Source organism: Narcine bancroftii, chromosome 9, assembly GCF_036971445.1.
Source record: "Narcine bancroftii isolate sNarBan1 chromosome 9, sNarBan1.hap1, whole genome shotgun sequence".
Taxonomy (NCBI): domain Eukaryota; kingdom Metazoa; phylum Chordata; class Chondrichthyes; order Torpediniformes; family Narcinidae; genus Narcine; species Narcine bancroftii.
In genome coordinates, this window is record NC_091477.1 from 87,714,650 (window position 1) to 87,733,644 (window position 18,995).

The window sequence follows — 18,995 nt, forward strand, 5'->3', positions numbered from 1 at the left end:
CTTGCAGGCAAAAGAGCTGTTCAATGAAACTAGCTGCAACGTGGATGCAGTGAGCAAGATCAGATATAAACTGTTTAACAAAAAGATTGCCAAAAGGGAAAGAGAGGCGTAGCCAGCGAACAAAAATGAAAGGGACAATCGAAAGCCATGTCGTCGATGCGGTACACACCTACCAAAAAAGTGTCCAGCATATTGTAAAACATGCTATATGTGCAACAAAAGCAACCATTTTGCCCGTTGCTGTAGGAACCAAGGGCAACAAAGCAAGGTCCATGCAGTAGATGAAAGGGAGATAGAGGAATTTTATGTAGATGTTGTGACTGAAAACAAGAAAGAAAACAGAGAATGAATGTTGAAATTAAAAGTGAATGACATACACATTTTAGTTAAATTGGATACTGGAGCACAAATTAATGTAATATCAGAGAATTATTTTAAGAAGATTAGACCCAGACCAAAGATGAATGAAACAAAAGTAAAGGTGACAGGATATTCAGGTTCCAAGGAGAATGCATAGTCAAAGTGAAACACAAGGTCAAATATCACATGCTAGCATTCATCGTGGTACCAAAGGATGTACAGGCCATATTGGGTTTAACAGCCTGTGAGAAATTGAACCTGGTAAAAAAAAGAGTCCTCTTTTAGACAGAACTAACATTTGTAGGAGATATTATTGACAGTGAGGGCATCAGACCAGATCCCAGAAAGGTCCGCCATTGGGACATGCCAAGACCACAATGCAAAAACGACATATAGAGGTTTAATGGAATGGTCAACTATAAGGGTAAATTCGTATCCAACCTCTCAGAAAAGATGCCTCCATTGAGAAGACGAACAGAAAAGAACATTGAATGGGAGTGGAATCATGAGCATGAAAAGTCATGGAGCGAACTAAATAAACTGCTCACAGAGGAACCAGTTCTGAGGTTTAACAACCCAGTGAGACCCATCAAGTTATCATCAGACGCATCACATAGTGGGCTCGGTGCAATTCTTCTACAAAAATATGATGACTGGCAGCCCATTGCGTATGCATCATGCTCAATGACAGACGCGATACGCTAAAATTGAAAAGGAGCTGCTCAGCATCACATCCGCCTGTGAAAGATTTTATCATTTTGTGTCAGGACAAGCAATCAGTGAGGAGACTTACCATAAGCCCTTGATTGCATTGTTCCAAAAGCCATTAAATGAATATTCACTTAAAATACAAAGAATGATGATTAGGCTGCAACACTATACACTGAATGTAGCATACACTCTGGGTAAGCTCATGTACACAGCAGACATATTGTCTAGAGCTGTTGACATGAGAGATTCCACAAACACCAAAATAGATGAAGACGTGAATGCCTTCGTGGACATGATCTCAAGTGCACTGCCCATATCAGATGCAAAAATGGAGCTCATAAAGTCAAAGACAAACAAAGATGAAACACTGAGACAACTGAGAAAAAACATTTTGGATGGATGGCCCAACATGAAGCATGACTGCTCACCTGACATTGCAGAGGACTGGAACTGCAGGGTGAAACTATCAGTGGTTGAAGACATCATCTACAAAGGAAGCAAAATCCTTATTCCAAAGAGTCTGAGAAAAGAGATGCTAAAAAGGATCCATGGAGGGCATCTTGGAATCAAAAAGTGTAAGAAGAGCACGAGAGTTGATATACTGGCCAATGATCAACAATGATATAACAAATCAAGTATCAAACTGTACAATGCTGGAAATATCAAGCAAGCAATCCTGCAGAACCACTAAAGACACACCCAGCACCATACAGCCCTTACCAGAAGGAAGACACTGACCTATTAGAATGTCAAGGGAAGGACTATCTTGTAGTCACAGACTATTACTCCCTGAATCCAGAAGTGTGTAAAATGCTGCAGATGCTGTATGAAAGCCATATTCTCTAGACATGGCATGGCAAGCGAGGTCTTCACAGACAATGGACCCCAGTTTTGCAATTCTAAGCTCTGATGGTCTAGTGGAAAAATTGGTATAGTTAGTGAAAAGACTAATGAACAAGGCAAAAGACAGTGGAAGGGACTTCTACCAGAGCATGCTAGTATATCGCATAATGCCATTCGAGCGTGGTTTGTCACCAGTAAAACTCCTTATGGGACATGGGCTAAGATCAAACCTACCTATCCAGTAGAACCTCCTAAAAACAAAAGAGGGGGAGAAAGTGAGGAAGTTCAAAAGAAAGAAAAGCAAAAGTATTACTTTGTCAGAGGAACAAAAAACCTACTGGAACTTTACACTGGTGAACAAGTAAGGCTAAAAGACAAAACAAACTTATGGACTCAGAAGGGAACTATCCTTAGTGAAGTCCAACCAGACAGATGAAGTTGCTGTTCTAAGAAGAAATCGTCAAGACCTTCAAATGGAACCAGCCGCATAGATGGAAGGATGGATACTGTTGAACAACCTGAAGGCACATCTAAGAAGACATCGTGTGAGCCAACAATTTATATTCAAGGACAATCAATCAGGAGATCATCAAGACACATGAATCTTCCTAAGAAACTTGTTGAGCAAATTTAATGACTCCTGTTATAGAATGAAGTAGTGGTATCTTATTCACTCTTCAAGTTCGACTGTATCTAAATGTGAACACACAAAACAAACTTAAAAATGTTAACAATATTGATAACAATGAAAATGTAAGTTCTTGGTGTTAAAATTAAAATTGCAGTTACATTAAAAAAAACATGTTAGTTAAAAGTAAGCTACTTTTGTTTTAAGAAAGGGAGATGTAATGATAGTGATCATGTTTGCAATGCAACTAGCAATTCCTTAAGGATTATAGCTCCCATTTGATTAGACTTGGCTGCCAGCAGGGGGCTGATACAGAGCAAGACTACAGCATGTAAGATCTGTAGTAGAGGCTTGCAGCCTCATGGCATGCCTCATGCTGTTAATATCAACTTTAAAGGAAAGAACCTTTTCCTTCATCCATGTGTTGCCTAAGAACTCACACATACGAATACAAGATGAAATACTGTTGAGGCACTCCACATTGATATTTTCATTTAATACAATTTTCTTGAAATTTTCCTTCCAAAGACTTTACACCTGAGTACTCCATCAGTAGCAAGACTAACTCTCCAATGTCTAATTGTGAGAAAAGGTCCAAACACAAGAAATGTTTTTGGAACCCCCCTCACAATTCAACATTGTGGACTTAAAATGTGTTATTTCATTTAATTGTCATTATAACATGTTCTTATGTTTAAACCAGATTTAAACAAAATAACACATTAGCATGCCAGCTATTCTCCATTCAATATTGTAATAGTTTAGCAATCTTAAGATTTTAATATCAAGGTGAAAGAATCAGAAATTGAAAATCAGGTGCAAAAGAGCTTAACATGGTCTGTTAAAGAATATAATTTGGGGAGTACTAGGGAAGTCAGAGAGTCAGATTAAACCATGAGTAATCTGCCATTAATTTGTCAAATTTATACAGATCAGATGGCCTGTACATAAATGGGAAAATTAAGGATGAGAATTGTATGTACACATCAATTAGAAAAATATTCCTAACAATTCCAACTGCAGTTTTCTTTGTTTTGTAAATCACCTTTGGAGATAATAGACAAAGGAGTTTGAATTACATTACCATCCAGACTAATTAAATTTAATCATGGAAATTGCAAAATGAGATATACTAAGCATGCTTTAAGTTGAAAGAATAAAGGTTTTGATCTAAATAACTATACCCATCTCAGCAACTATATTTACTCATCTCAGCCATATCTACCAAAAGCTTGGAGGAGTTTTCACTCTGGAATCAAAAAGTTTCAATCAATTTTATACCATTAGTAAACTTGGTGCTTCTTAATACTTGTGCAGACTTGGCCAAGGTCACATGCTACTAACATAAAGAGGAGGAAGTTCTTGTTTTTTAAAACATGTACAAGGTGAAACCAACCACAATTTATGCTTATCTAGTGAGGAAAAACTGGGTGGCTTTTTCGTGTATAATTTAATGATTTGATGCTGTATCAATCCAAACAGGTTAATTTATTCCAGTGGATGGGAAGTGTAGAGAACATATCCAATGCCCATCATGTATCAGCTAAAACTTGAATAGATCAGAAACATACATAAGAACAGTTTTCTTACTTTTGATAAACAAAGCTTGAACACTGCTATTTCAAACAGTCAATTCATCTCATCATATCTATTAGCAAAGAGCCACTTTGGTTAGCACAATAGCCAAAGTAAATCTAGATACCAAAATGTAATTTTTCAAGCAGACCACAAAGTTCAAAAAGGTTTTTGAATGAGAACTCTGGACTTACTCATGCAAGTTCTTATGGTTAAGAGCAGAAGGACCTCCATGTAGCTGTATTTCCATCATAGATCAAGTTAACGATCAGATTATATATCACAACATATGAGAGGCTTGAAAGAAATTTAATTTAATAAATTACTTGAAGGGACCTGACCTTATTTGAACCACTACCAGGCAGCCCAAGGCATTTACCCCCTCCTAAGTAGATTCTCCATTGGGACTGTTCCTGGTGCTGCTGCCCAAACACCTCTCTCTAACCCAATTCTTATCATCCCTCATGATCACACCTGACCTGATGATTCACCAACCCGGATCTTTTCCACAACCACCTCCTCAATCAACCTACACCAATCTTCTCCTTTTAAATACGAAGAGACCTGACCACCCTTTTGAAACCCAATTTCTCCCCAATAATGACCACCCTATTGTTTACCAATCCTAGTCACCTTGCTGATCATCTCTCTGACTGAAATCCATTACAGAATCAGAATTTTATTGTCATGAACAAGTCATGAAATTTGGTGTTTTGATGAGAGTGCAAATATACATATTATAACCATCCTACAACATTACTATTAAAAAAAATAATAGTGTACAAAAAGTAAGGCAGTGTGTTTGGTTCATTAATTTTTCAGGAATCTGATGGCAGCGGGGAAGAAGCTGTCCTTGTAATGCTGAGTGTTTATCTTTAGGCTCCTGTACCTTTTCCCCGATGGTATCAGAGTGAAGTGGGCAAGGTCCGGGTTGGGGGTGGGGAGAAGGTCTTTGAGGATAGAAGCTGCTTTTTTAAGACACTGCCTCATGTAGATGTCCTCGATTGAGTGAAGTCTGGTGCCTATGATGTCGCATGCTGAGTTAACAACCCTCTGGAGTTTATTCTCGTCCTGAGACTTGGCACCCCAATATCAGCCAGTGAAGAAATCAGCTAGAATGCTCTCCACAGTATACTGTAGAAGTTTAAGAGAGTCTTCAGTGACATACCAAATCTCCTCCAACATCACACAAAGTATAGCCACTGGCAAACCTGGTTTGTGATTACATCAATGTGGAGGCTCAAGGATAGGTCCACAGAGATTATGGCACCCAACAATTTGAAGTTCTAGACCCTCTCCACTACTGAGCCTTTAATGAGGACTGGGTCATGTTCCCCTGACTTCTTCCTGAAGTCTACAATCATCTCCTTGCTTTTGCTGACATTGAGAGCGAGGTTGTTGCCGGTACACCATTCAACAACATGATCTATCTCCCTCCTGAATGCTTCCTTATTGCTGTTTATGATTCCTGCTGACAACTATGGTGTCATCGATTTCAGGGCTAGGAGTAGTGCCTTCCAAACAGTGGCATTTTCCCTTTCCACCTGGCCATTCTCCCGGGGGTTGTAACTGGTGGTTGTACTAGTGGTGATGCCCCATGCCAACAGGTACTGACATAACTTGTCACTCATGAAGGAGGACCCCCAGTCACTGTGGATGTAGCTCGGACACCCGAATAGGGTAAAGATATTGTGCAGTGCCGATATGACTCTAGTTGTGGTCATGTCCGGGTAGGGGATGGTCAATGGGAACTGGAAATACTCATCAATGACGCTGAGAAAGTACACATTTTGGTTCAAGGAGGGCAGCGGTCCCTTGAAATCCATGCTCAGCTGTTTAAAGGTGCAGGTAGCCTTGACAGATGTGACTTATTGGGCCGGTAGAAGCGTGGTTGGGATTCAGCACAGGCCCAGCAGTTTCTGGTCAATGAGTAGGAAAGGTTTCGGGCTTTGATGAAGTCAAAAATTCTGGTGACCTTGGGGTGGCAGAGGTCATCGTGGATGACTTGGAGTCTGTTGGACTGCGTGATGATGCATGTTCCCCAGGACAGGGCATCTCAAGACTCGTTGAGCTTCCCAGGCTGGTACAGGATGTCATAGTTACAGGTAGAGAGTTTGATTTTAGCCCACTGCTTATTATTAAACATAAAAACGACTGCATGTTGGTCAGTCAGCAGGGTAAATCGTTTGCCAGCCAGTTTGTGCCTCCAGTGTCACACTGCCTCAAAAATGGTCTGGGCCTCCTTCTCAATGGAGGAGTGCCAGATCTCGGGGGCAAGAAGTGTGCAGGAGAAAAACACCACGAGTCTGCCCGTTTGGTTAAGGGTGGTGGCTAGGGCAAATTTGGAGGCATTGCTCTCCTCCAGGAATGGGATGGATTCATCCATGGCATGCATCGTGGCCTTGGTGATGTCTCCTTTGATGTGGGTGAAGGCCGCCCGAACCACAGCTGACTTCATTAGGGAATTCCAAGGGGAAGAGTCACACGGTTAGTCCGTAAGGAAGCAGGCCTTCCATACACACAGAGACAGTACCAACGGAGCAAACAGCATTACTGTGGTATCACCACAGTACAGATGCCTTCAGTTTGAAGCTTATTGACCAGCACTGAGGGAATAATGGTATTGAAGGCCAAGCTGTAGTCTATGAAGAGCAGCCATATGTATGAATTTTGCTGTTTTCAAGGTGATCCAGAGCTGGGTGGAGAACCAGCAATATTAAATCTGCTGTGGACCATTTGTAATGATGGGTAAATGGAGTGGGTCAAGATCTTTACTTAGATACATATTAATTATGGCCATGACCAGCCTCTCAAAGAATTTCATCACAGTAGAGGTTAGTATTACTGGGCGGTAGTTGTTGAGGCAGCCCACACTATTCTTCTAGGGAAACAGGATGATTGATACCCTTTCAAAGCTGTGGGAACCTCTGACTGCCACAATGAGAGGTTGAAAATGTCTGAAAACTCCTGCTAGTTGGTTGGAGCAGATTTTCAGTACCCTGCCAGGTATGCTGTCAAGGCCTGATGCCTTGCAAGTGTTCACCCTTTTGAATGATGTTCTGACGTCGTCCTCAAAGACAGATATCACAGGTTTCTCAGCCTTTTCAGGGATTCTAGTAGACACTGTTTGGTTCTTCTTCTCAAAGCAGGCATAGAAGATGTTCAGCTCATTGGATAGTGAAGCATTGCAGCCATCTATAGTGTTCCCCCCTCACTTTGTAGGCTGTAATGGCCTGCACTCCCTGCCATAGCTGGCATGTATCTGTCTGTCTCTAGCTTCCTCCAGAATTACCACTTTGCTTCGGAGATGGGCTTCTGCAAGTCATATCTGGATTTTTTTGTAAAGATTTCAATCTTTACATCCTTGTTCTCGCTCTCAGCAGGTTGCGGATTCTCTGATTCATCCAGGGCTTCTGATTAGGGAACACTTGGTATATGCACGTGGCACACACTCATCCACACAAGTTTTGATGAAGTCGTTAACATCTGTGGCATATTCAGTCAAGTCTCTGGATGATTTCTTGAATATGTTCAAGTCCACTGATTCAAAGCAGTCCTGCAGACACTCCTCTGCCTCCCTCGACCATACCTTCACCGTCTTCACCACTGATGCTGTGGTCTTCAGTCTCTGCTGTATGCCAGTAGTAGAAGTACAGCCAGGTGATCAGACTTGCAGAAGTGCGGTCGTGGTATGGCTCGGTGTAGCAGTGGTCAAGTGTATTGGTACCCCTGGTCTTGCATGTGATGTGTTGGGGGTAGTTTGGCCTGATTGAAGACTCCTACAATGATCAGGAAGGCATCAGGATGTGCCATCTCATGGCTGTTTATCACAGTGCTCAGTCCCTCCAGTGCCAGCCTGATGTTAGTCTGAGGTGGAATGTACACTGCAACCAGGATGATGGCGATGAAATCGCTTGGCAGGTAGAATGGGCGACACTTGATCTCCAGATGTTCCAGGTTGAGGGAGCAGGCCTGGGGCAAGACCATCACGATGAACTAATGATGACACAAATTCCGCTCCCCTTGTTTTTACGGACACGGGTGTTCGGTCAGCACGATGGAAGGTGTAGCCCTTGGGCTGCAGCACCATGTCCAGAATGTCCATGTTTAGCCATGTTTCCGTAAAGCACATCATACAGCACTCCTTGACGTTGAAGTCTGGCTTGGAGTTCCATCAAGTTTGTTCTTCAAGGACAATGCATCCTTCAATTAACTCCCCTGTCCCTTGAGCTTTTCCCAAATTCCTTCTTATAACAACAAAAGAAAATATTTCATTTGGAACACGAGTTACATTTGCTCTATCTTGGTCAAGGATTATGATCTTTTAAAGCTTACTCAGAAACCTAAACAACTTTAAATTAAATTTTCACTGAACCCACACTATTAGTATTCTTATACTTTCAAATTCAATAATAAAATTAATCATTTGCCAAATACTGTAAAAATAGAGGTTAGCACAGAAAATAAGCACTCAAACATTCTTACAGTTACAAGAACAAAGTAGACTCATGTCCTTAACGTGATCAATTATATGTTACTTCTGCTATTAATATTTAAGGACCATCAATCATGCTTCTTTCTGAATTAACATTTAAATGTAAAAAGGGTTAAAAATAAAGCCCACATCTTTTCTGTTACTTCCTTTACTGTAAAATGAGCTGCTGTGATGTTTTACACTCCTCACTATTTAGCTTTCGATTTTCTACTTCACCAAATACCGGGTAAAAACCAACAAGTTACACCCACAACTTCTCTTTCATTGACTTTTTGCCATTGCACTATTTTACCCAATGTATACCACTATTTACAGTATCTAACATGCTTACTTGATTTAGATTATGCCAACAGGAATCAGTTCCAATATTTGATCAGCATTAAGTTTGAGAGGTTATCATACAGGCCCTGTCCTCACAGTGTCCAATGGTGAGAGGATCTAAATTGTGGCCATTCCCCACAGAGCCATTGTGGCAGCTACATCAAAACTCAACATGCCTCTCAGCACGCAGTCCAGCAATATTTGATTGTGGACAGCTCCTTGCACCACATTTTTATACTCTTCTCTCTTTATCGTCCAAGTACATACATGAATCACAAATCGTTATCATCTGAAACTGCCTTTGCAGTTTTAAGGCAGATTCAGGCTGGTAGGAAGTTCTATTCTCCCCTTAAATCCTTTCTTGATCTGCTATTTCCTGTCACTCCATCACCTTCGATCTTCGTGGTTTCAATTGGTTGTACAGTCCACAGTATACCTCCTTATTCTTTCTCTTTTTGGACCTATTTCTTTACTACCTGCTCTTTAGAAGTCATACTGCGCAAACAGTCACTACCTCAGAAGGATGGTCCTATTTGGGGATGCTCTTAGACACTGGGTTGTTGGTCAACATCTGAGAAATATTTATGTTACATTTCTCAAAGCGATAAATCTGTTCAAAAATTGATTAATTATATTTGCATTTTCTTCAATTCTGACACATTGGATACATTTTGCAACTGTTTATGCTCAGGGTTAAACCACTGCCCCAACCAAAGATGCCGAGACATATAAGAAAGAGTAGAACTGCATGACAAAGCAGAAAAGCACAAGATGATTTGTACATTTATTGTCACTTGTGAGAGAGACAATGTACAATTGGACAATAGTGTTTGAATTTGCTATTAGGAATAATAAGATGATGATTGCTTTCTGACCACAGATGCAGCAGCATCTTGAGATAAACCTTTCCTATAGTACTTTGTAACTAATGTAAATCAGTATACATTATCATCCTAAACTGAAACCTAGAATAAAGATTTGCTGATACCCCTTGTGATACAAGTCGGCCAAACAGCCATGATGAGGGACAACAATTGATAGCTTGAATTGGCAAACTGTGGCTCAAAGGAACATACAAATACTGATCTGGATTTTCCCTATGGAGATGGAGAACAAAATCCATCAAGGTTCCCTGAAAATGATCAATCCCCAGCTTCTCCAAAGTGGCACCGGTGAAAAAAAGAAAGACTCCCCTCAGTGTGATGCTGGAAGGTTCCTTGTTGACTTTGGTGGTAGCTACGTGCCCATGTCTGGTGAATTTTTGTGTCTGTACTGTCATTCCTGCTGTTTAACTGGTGCATTATGATTGGATATGAACAGCTAATAAATTTATCAGTCACATCAATGCAGTTAATTTCACACATGGTTTTAAAAATCAAATATTTGAGGTATCTAATAACACCATACAGATTTAGAAAGAGTCAAAATAGGTTTTTAAATATTTTTAATTTGAATACATTTAGCTGGTTTTAAAAAATGCACTTAATCTAATTACATCTAAGCGAGCTTGTGTGTTATCTCAATGTAGAATCAATTTGGAACTATCATCAAACTCTGCAAGAAAAATTCTCCAAAAATCTTTGAAATGCCCCAATTAAAAGTCTGAACAAAGGATTTTATCCATTAAAAGAACACTCCAATTCTACACTAACAATTCCAATTACATGCAAGAGAATCAGTTTTCAGACTGTCTTACACTATTTATTTTCAAAGCCTGAACATTTTATAATTTTTTTAGAATGTACATTTGATATCTGTTCATCTTCCAAAATGTATAGCAATGATGGATCAAGTGTGCCTTCGCTTGGTGGTATTAGACTCGTAAAAACTCATGTGAACATCTCCTGAAATAATGGCTAGCAACCATAAGTGTCAATCCTATTTTCTATTATAAAACAAAACAAAATTTGCTATTTTAAAACATTAGCTAGACTAATAACTTTAAAGATAAAATGGCACAATTTTAATTTAATATAAAATAACACCTCAATTGAAAATTAAGCCTTAATACATACTGTACTGAATCTTTGTTCCTCAACTTGACCAATCCTCTTACGAGTTCGTCGTTTTTTCCGAAAATCAATGCTGTGGTCCCTCTTGAAAACTTTAACTCTGAAACTCATGTTTCTGTTACTATCCACAGGAAAGCAAAACAACAATTCAACTAAAAAAAATGATTGCAGTATCCTAGTTTGAAAAGGATACAGAATCTGCTTTCACTTTGTGTAGAAGGGGAAGTACGTATGTGTGCTGATGGAACACATGACACAATACCACTACAGCAAAGGAAACAATTACCAATACTTTGTGGATGCTGCTTTAACGTGTACAGAAGGGTCTTGATACCTGTTTATCAAGGCTAGAAAAATATAAACTAATTTTGGTCTATCATATGAACAGATTAATAATGGGAAAAGAAAGGAAATATAATGCAAGGGAAACCATTCAGTCCATCTTCTCATATACCATTCACAAATGTTGACAAACTCTTTAAGTCCCTAAAATTTATATTGACATTTTCTCCTAGACTCCATGAAAACAACAAGCTTCACCAGGCAATATTCTGTGCTCCATTGTGAGTATCAACACATTCTTAGATACAGAAGTGCACGAATCTGCAGGTAAATAATATTCCGAACACTCCCAGCTCTGCTTTGAGTTCATGGTTCTCAAAAAAAGTTAAATTGGCATCACATACTTTTGGTAAGAGTTTGTTCCAAGTATTCTGAATACTTAAGAGAAAAGACAAATTACTGGATACAATACAAATTTCTGGGATCACTGTTTTAGTCTGATAAGATTAATGTAGCATATACAGACACAACTGATATAAAGGATTAAAGTGGTTTAAAACTGAACAACAGTGCAATGCATTAAACACTGCAATCTGCTGTGCTACCTCATTCAAAACAATGTAGTCAATACAACCTTTCTCATAACTGTGCACATAAATGTCAAAGCATAATGGAGAGAGATGATGGTAAACCCACAAATTGCATCCTGATCAGTTATGTTAAAGTACTTCACAAGGGTGCAGTGCTGCCAGAGCTCATCAGAGCACCTCTCCGGCACTAAAGGTGGCAGCTCCAGGCACCTCCTTGGGCAGCTCTGGCACCTCCCTGTTGCCATTTTTGGTAAGCTCCAGCACCTAAAAAATCAATATACAGGAAATACATTTTATCCATTTTTGTTTTAATGTGATGAGGAGAAGTAGTGAGGGTGATATATTTGAAAATTCAGAAGGCTCTCATTAAGTTATAACACAGAAGGTTGGTCAACATTTAGAACACATGAACAGAGACACAAGTTATTGGAATTTGGAACAAAAGGAAATTTGGGGACTTTTGGGAGGAATGGGAAATGGGGGAGGCAGATGGTGCTCCAGGCTCGGGCTCTGTATGATTTCCAGAATGAAAACGTGGGCGAGATCACCTTGCAGGAGGATGAGATGCTGACTGAGCATCTACAGCATCGAGGGCTGGCTGGAGGGAGCCAACACCTGTGGCGAGCGCGGCCTCTTCACGGACTCACATGCAGAATAAAATTTTAAATTAAAAAAAATGGTCAAGCAGCATTTGTGGAGTCAAAGGAATGGCGAATGTTTCAGGTCGAGTCCCTGCATCAAGAAGAAGAGTATGGAGGGAAGGTAGCCAGTGTGAGTGGAAGCAGATGAGGGAGGGGGAAGAATGCTGGGTATTTGGATCAAGGGGAATGAAAGTGTTGAGACTTGCGGGAGTAGATGGAAACAGATAAGGAAAATAATTTTTTAGGCAGGTTGAACTGGCAGATCAGGTGAAGGCAAGGGAGGAGGGTAAACAGAAGGTGGTAGGTGATAGGTAAAATAGATAAGGAAGAGCTGATAGACAGGGGAGAGGACTGAAATAAAAAGCCCAAGTGGATTGTTATATGGGTGATAGGCAGATGGAACCAGGTGGGAGAGGGTAATGAGTCAAGGTAACTGTGGTAAACCACTGCATGCATGTTTAGCTGTCTGGACACACCCCTTTGGTTGACTGTACTTGTGGTCCTCCCAGAGACTCCTGAATAAAGGTGACTGTCGAACAGCCCCCTCCCCAGTTCAGAACAGTTGACCAGCATGGACGTTTCTCCATTCTATTGCTAATAAGAGCCTATCAATTTTATATAAAACTGGAGTTATTGATGGTGCATCAATTTTATTAGCAATAAATTTTGATAATGGAGCAGATCCTAAAACCAGAGAAGTTGGAAATCAACAATGCCTGACGCCTCCAACAACTGTGAACTCTGACTGCATTGCTTTGAAGTGTTCCTGCAGGCACCATCTACTATTGTTCAGTCAGAGAACGACAAGCTGCAGATATTACATTCCCAAGTCAGGCCCCTGGTATATTTCAATTATCAGGGAGGCAACAGACATCCTAAAAGGCCAGTACCTAAAGGTAAATTAGGTCTATGTGAGACACTCAAAAACAGCCACCTGGGGAATGTAGTGTAAAGTAAGATCAGAAGAGGGTAAAAGGTTGAAAGAAAATAGCAACAGTAGGAATATTAGGAGCTCAGAAGAAAGCCACAGCAAGTGTTATGCTTATAGCTTAAGGACAGTTAACTCTCAGGACTGTAATCTGCTCTGGCAGCTGCCCATTAGTTCTCACTATTGCAGGCCTCAGATACATTGTGAAGGTCTACTGATGCTAAAATGTGTTGAAATTAGAGCATGCTATTGATCCACCAAATATAATCTGTACATCACCTCAACTCTCAATCTATTTCCACCAACCCTGAGATCTACATATACCAGAGGTTACTCAGGTGTGAGCAAGCAATGGAATCCTCCTTTCTCATCACTCCCAATAATCATGAATGTATCAAGCATACATTTGTACATGTATAACTTGCATCATTTTAAAATTCCCTCGAAATGCAATCAAATTTATGAAAATCAAAACTGCAGATGCTGGAAATCTGAAGAAAAAAGTCAGTAGGCCAGAGAGCATGTGTGGAGAGAAGAATGAAATTAAAATTTTAGGCTGTAGACCATTGATCAGAATTGGAAAAGAGAGGTGCGGGGAAATATTTTGCATACCCTTGCGTTTAGAATAAATTTTTACCATCTGGGAAATTGAAAGAAGAGATATTTTTAGAGTTCAAGATCCCCACCAAAACAGACATTAACCACACAGCACTGACAAACCGATCTTTTACCATCAGTTGCAGGAACCAAAATCAAAATTGGAAGATCCCTAACCCTAACCCATAATTGCAACAGTTTTCCAGGTGTTCAACAGTTTAACCAACTTCCCTTAAAAAGGAACCTCAAAGAGGTGCACATTTTCCTTTTACTATTTATCTGGAGTCAAGATCAGTAGCAGTGAGCCTTGGTTTAAAAAAAAATAGATTTATACGCCAAGCAATCATCCTGAATTCTCCAGAAATATATCCCAATGTCTCCTGAACCCATCCACAGTTTTACCTCAAAATATACTCTATTATCTCTGGATGATAAAACCTTATTTGATTCCAACCTTATTTTTTGAAGTCCTGATTCCTAAATCTATATACTCATTAATGAAGCAATTGAACAAAAGGAATCCAGCACACATCATAGTCTGTATATGTGAAGCCTTCTGCAGAGGCAACATTTTCAAATCTATTCTCTTCTGGGTGCAGCATTTATTTATGCTACATGTCCCCATACAAAGGATTCTTTTAAAAAGGAATTATTGAGCAGATACAATGTTAAAATGGCAATTTGCTGGAAATTCTTCTATTTATCAGATTGGTCTGCTCTGCAGTCTCAAGCAAATCTTTGGTGGCCCAATGTGTAAACCCATGAGCAATCAGCATCCCTCGATACTAATTTAGAGAGGTGACAGCATCTTTAACTTCCCTGCAACTGAGAAAGCAATCGAAAGAACTTAACAAATTCTAGAAGTAAGCTATCTAATGAGTTTAAAATTCTACGTTGGAAGATCCCACCTTGATCCAATTTCACGAAGGTCATCTGAAATTATCTTTATTATGCAGACATTTACACAGTTTTCAGTGAAGGGTCAGAATTGCAGACAAGAACTGACTTTTGTCACATCTTTTGAATCTCTCAAATGAAATTTCCTTCATTAAACAGATAAAATTATTGGAAAGCAGAGTACTTTAATTTCTGCTGAACACTTCCATATTGAAATCATATAAGCTTAATGGAGAATTTCCAGTGAAGTAAAACTCCCTGAGCAATATCTCAATTTAAATCATAGACATTACATCAGCCTTTATGTAACTCATATATTAATATTCACAACATTAAACATTTAGAAAACAAAACTAAAGTAAAGTTATATTGTTCAATTTGGACAAATTCTCCTTAGAAGATAAAAGAGAAAATAGTGGCATATTGTCAGATGTTAGCCAGATATCGCACAGAAGAATTGGGCTGACTGGAAACTGTAGAGGGGAAAAGATCATGAGGCACCAAGAGAGCACGATCACAAACCAGGTGCCAGCATAAAAGGGAATCAAAAGACATTGTAGGTGCATATTTGGAAAATAAATGCTGTCAGAAGAACAATAGCGTTAATTTAGAATGAAGAAAGGACTTGGTGAAAATAAAAGTATAAAGTACTAAATAAGCACATCACCAATATTTTGGTAAACAAGGACATTACTGGAAAAAAATAAAAAGGAATATAGGAAGATGCCAGAGGATTGGAAGAATCCATATGTTAGGTATTTGTTCAAAAAACGGAAGGAGGGTTAAAAATTATACAATTACTAACCAGTCAGCTTAATGTCCCTGTAGAAAAATATTTAACATTGTTACTTCTTCTGAAAAAAAACAAGATTAATAACTCATTTTTTCAGAAAAGGACGTTTCAAGTTTTGTCTAAAAAGATTGTTGTATGGAAGTAAACCTTTGGCTGCATCAAACTTCTGCTTTTATTTTGTATCCTGGTTTCTTACATCTCCTAAACTCACAAGATTGAATCATCACCCAAATATGGTCGGTGGTTGTTCTAAGTATGGTTATGTTTAATCCATGCATGAAACAAAAGTGAAGTGTCCAGTCCAACTTCTTGGTGTTTTTTTAATTTATTTCCTCTATCAGCTCTTTTACAAAGCATAACCACTTAAGTTGCTTTAAGTTTTTGCAAAAGGGTAATCTCAAAAATGTGTCTGTGTTGGAATCACAGTCAATACCTCCTTATATCAAAATGTCAGATTAATTGTATTTTGTAATTGATGCCAGCATGTATTAAAGTAATTCAGCCACTTATCAAAATACCTTAAGTAGAAATTAATTTTGTCAACTCTTACTCCCAAGTATGACCAAAGATCAAGTGCATGCTCAGACCTGATACAGAGATGTACAGATAATTTATTTGATTTAATAAACTAATCTGATTCCAATAAGATCATAAACTTTGCTTTCCTACCTACAACTCAAAGGCTGCATCATAGTTATTCACATCAATAATTATTTTTCATAACAGATCAGTAAATTGTTTTCAAGATTACAATTATCAGTGACTGAAAACAGTTATGTAAACATCTCACTAAAGTGCAGGTAAGTGGAATTACACATTAAAAAAATAAAATTCAATAAACTATAAATTTCAAACCAAATTAGATAGTTAAATGAAAGTTTGCTCAACTATCCATAGAGTGACAAATCTAAACAGAATTTCTCCATTAACACAAATAATGGTTTCTAGCCGAATTCTCTTCAAACTGTCCATTCAACATTTTTAAAAAGTTCTTTTTCCACTCAAGTTGTTGCTGAAGAAAATATTAAACAATTATGGACAATTTTAAAGTAAGGAAGTAAGATTCTGTTATTATATTTTGAATAAAAGATATAAAATTGGGCAACGGCTTTTGAAGCAACTGTTACCGACAGTACACAATAAAGTTCACGGTTAAATTCAAACCTCAAGAGTTAATATTCTAATCTGAATTCAAATACAAGATGATTCCTATAAAATAATACAATATTCAGTGAAAGTTGCTACCTCATATTGCAGCACACTGTTGTGGCAAAATATTTAATGAATATATGATCATTTTATCTTTCAGTCTTGTGAAAACTCATTATATGTGATGTATGAAGACTGGAATGGTTAAAAATAAGTTCACTGGAGAGAAGAAAAAACAAATAGCTGTCAACAAATACAAAAAGATGGAAATAAAAGGACAGGGCAGGGGAGGCAAAGATAAGACAGGAGAAATAAATACACCTCAAGCCCAACAGAAGAGAACAAAATTGAGTAAAAGCAGCTAAAACTCCAGATCTAAACTTTGGAAGAAGGTGAGCTTTTTAAAGCAATTCTTTTTGTTGGCACAAAGAGAGAAGTAGCGGTGCCAAATATTGAGTCATTTCCATTTAATTCATCATGAAGCAGAATCAAAACACAAGTTCTCTTTATTCTTCCAGAAATATTACTCAGCTAGTGAAGAAACCCACAGGGATGTTATTACATAAAGTTAGATTCAGCTAGAAGTAGCTTTTTGTAGAGTTATAAATTTCATAAGGTTATGTACAGCTATGACAAAATGTTTCCAACAGGTTTCAGGTGTTTTCTAGTATGTGTTCTCTCAGAATGTGACTTATTTATCAGTTCACAATTAAACTGAGAAGTCTTTGCAGTAAACTTAACTTTGGCTGTGCAATACAAAATATAAATGAGCAAATTTGTGATTTGTTGCTTGCTATACCATGGTCTGTAATAGTTATGGATGTTTGTTATTTTCTACCACTTCAATAACTATTTTTAAATAATTTATTATTTGAACATACCAGGGTAAAGTATGATATTGCTTTGATTCACAATATGATTAAAAATTATTAATGATTGAGGAAAGGCTTTTGAGAGAGCAAGAAAAATAACTGAAGAATGAAAGTCCAACACAAGTCAGCTTGTTTCAATTGTCTGTTCCATACATTTAGCATAGAACAGTACAGCACAGGAAAAGGCCCTTCACTCAAGTGTCTGTATGCAATGAACTGGAATTCACTGTCTATGTATAGATTAGATGGCCGACCCTTCCTCTTAGCTCTGCCCCTGTCGGTCCCGATATAAACCTTGTTTTCCCGCTTTACCTCCGGGATGCAAAGGCAGGAACAGTGCCCATCTTGCTACTCCTTGTGGTCAATACAACCTCTCCAGCCTTTGGATAAAGACGATGTCAGCAGGGGGAGTGATGTAGCCTCCGCAGCACTAGCATCAGTCATCCTCGACCTAGTGAAACCCCACCAGCTGACCAACTCGACGATGGAGGTGAGGGTAAATGGACATCTGATGGATTGTTTAATGGACACTGGTTCAACACAGAGCTTTACACACTCTACGACCGCTCGGCAGTACAACAAAGGTTTACCACTCGGACTACCATATCTACCTAGCATCACAATCGTATTTGGCGACTATTCAGGGGTATTGTACTGTACACTAAACCATAAAAGGGGGGGAGATTTTCAAGTTCCTACTGTCTGTATTGAAAAGTTTGTGTGGTTCTGTGTTGCTGGGCCTAGACTTCCTGTGTCACCAGGAAGTACTCAGGCCCACTTCCCCCAATCACGGTGCGGAACGAAAGGTCCCAAAATCCAGACAGTACATGCAGTCTCTCCTTGCTGAATATAACCCCCCCCCCCACTTTGTTTCAGAACCTAACCCCTGACAATAAGCCTTTGCCACAAAGAGCAAGCAATACAATGCTGGGGACTGAGAATTCATTAGGGCTGAAACACAATGGCTGCTCAAATAAAAATAATTGAATCTTGCCCAGACACCACCACTACAGTCATTAGAGCTCTGCACTCCATTTCCATCATATTCATAACAACCAGGGCTCATTGTTTATGAGTGAAGAGCTACACCAATACCTGCTCGCAAGAGGCATTGCCTCGAGCAGGAGGACTAGCTACAACCCCTGTGGGAACTGAAAAGTTGAAAAGGTGAACACAATGATTTGGAAGGCTGTAAAATTGGCCCTCCAGTCTAAAAGCCCTCCAGATTTGCACTGGCAAGAGGTGATGCCCACTGTACTCTATTCCATAAGGTCATTTCACTGCACCGTGATCATTGCGAC

At 39.0% G+C, this 18,995-nt stretch overlaps 1 protein-coding gene across 1 annotated transcript in view; it reads right to left on the bottom strand.

Moving 5' to 3' along the window:
- Positions 1-11,152, bottom strand: part of dock10 (dedicator of cytokinesis 10) — a 175,742-nt gene extending 164,590 nt beyond the window's left edge. The window contains exon 1 of the mRNA XM_069896750.1: positions 10,949-11,152. Within this exon, the coding sequence (XP_069752851.1) occupies positions 10,949-11,056 (108 nt within the window). The 5' untranslated portion in view covers positions 11,057-11,152. The remainder of the gene's footprint in view (positions 1-10,948) is intronic.
- Positions 11,153-18,995: the final 7,843 nt, after the last annotated feature.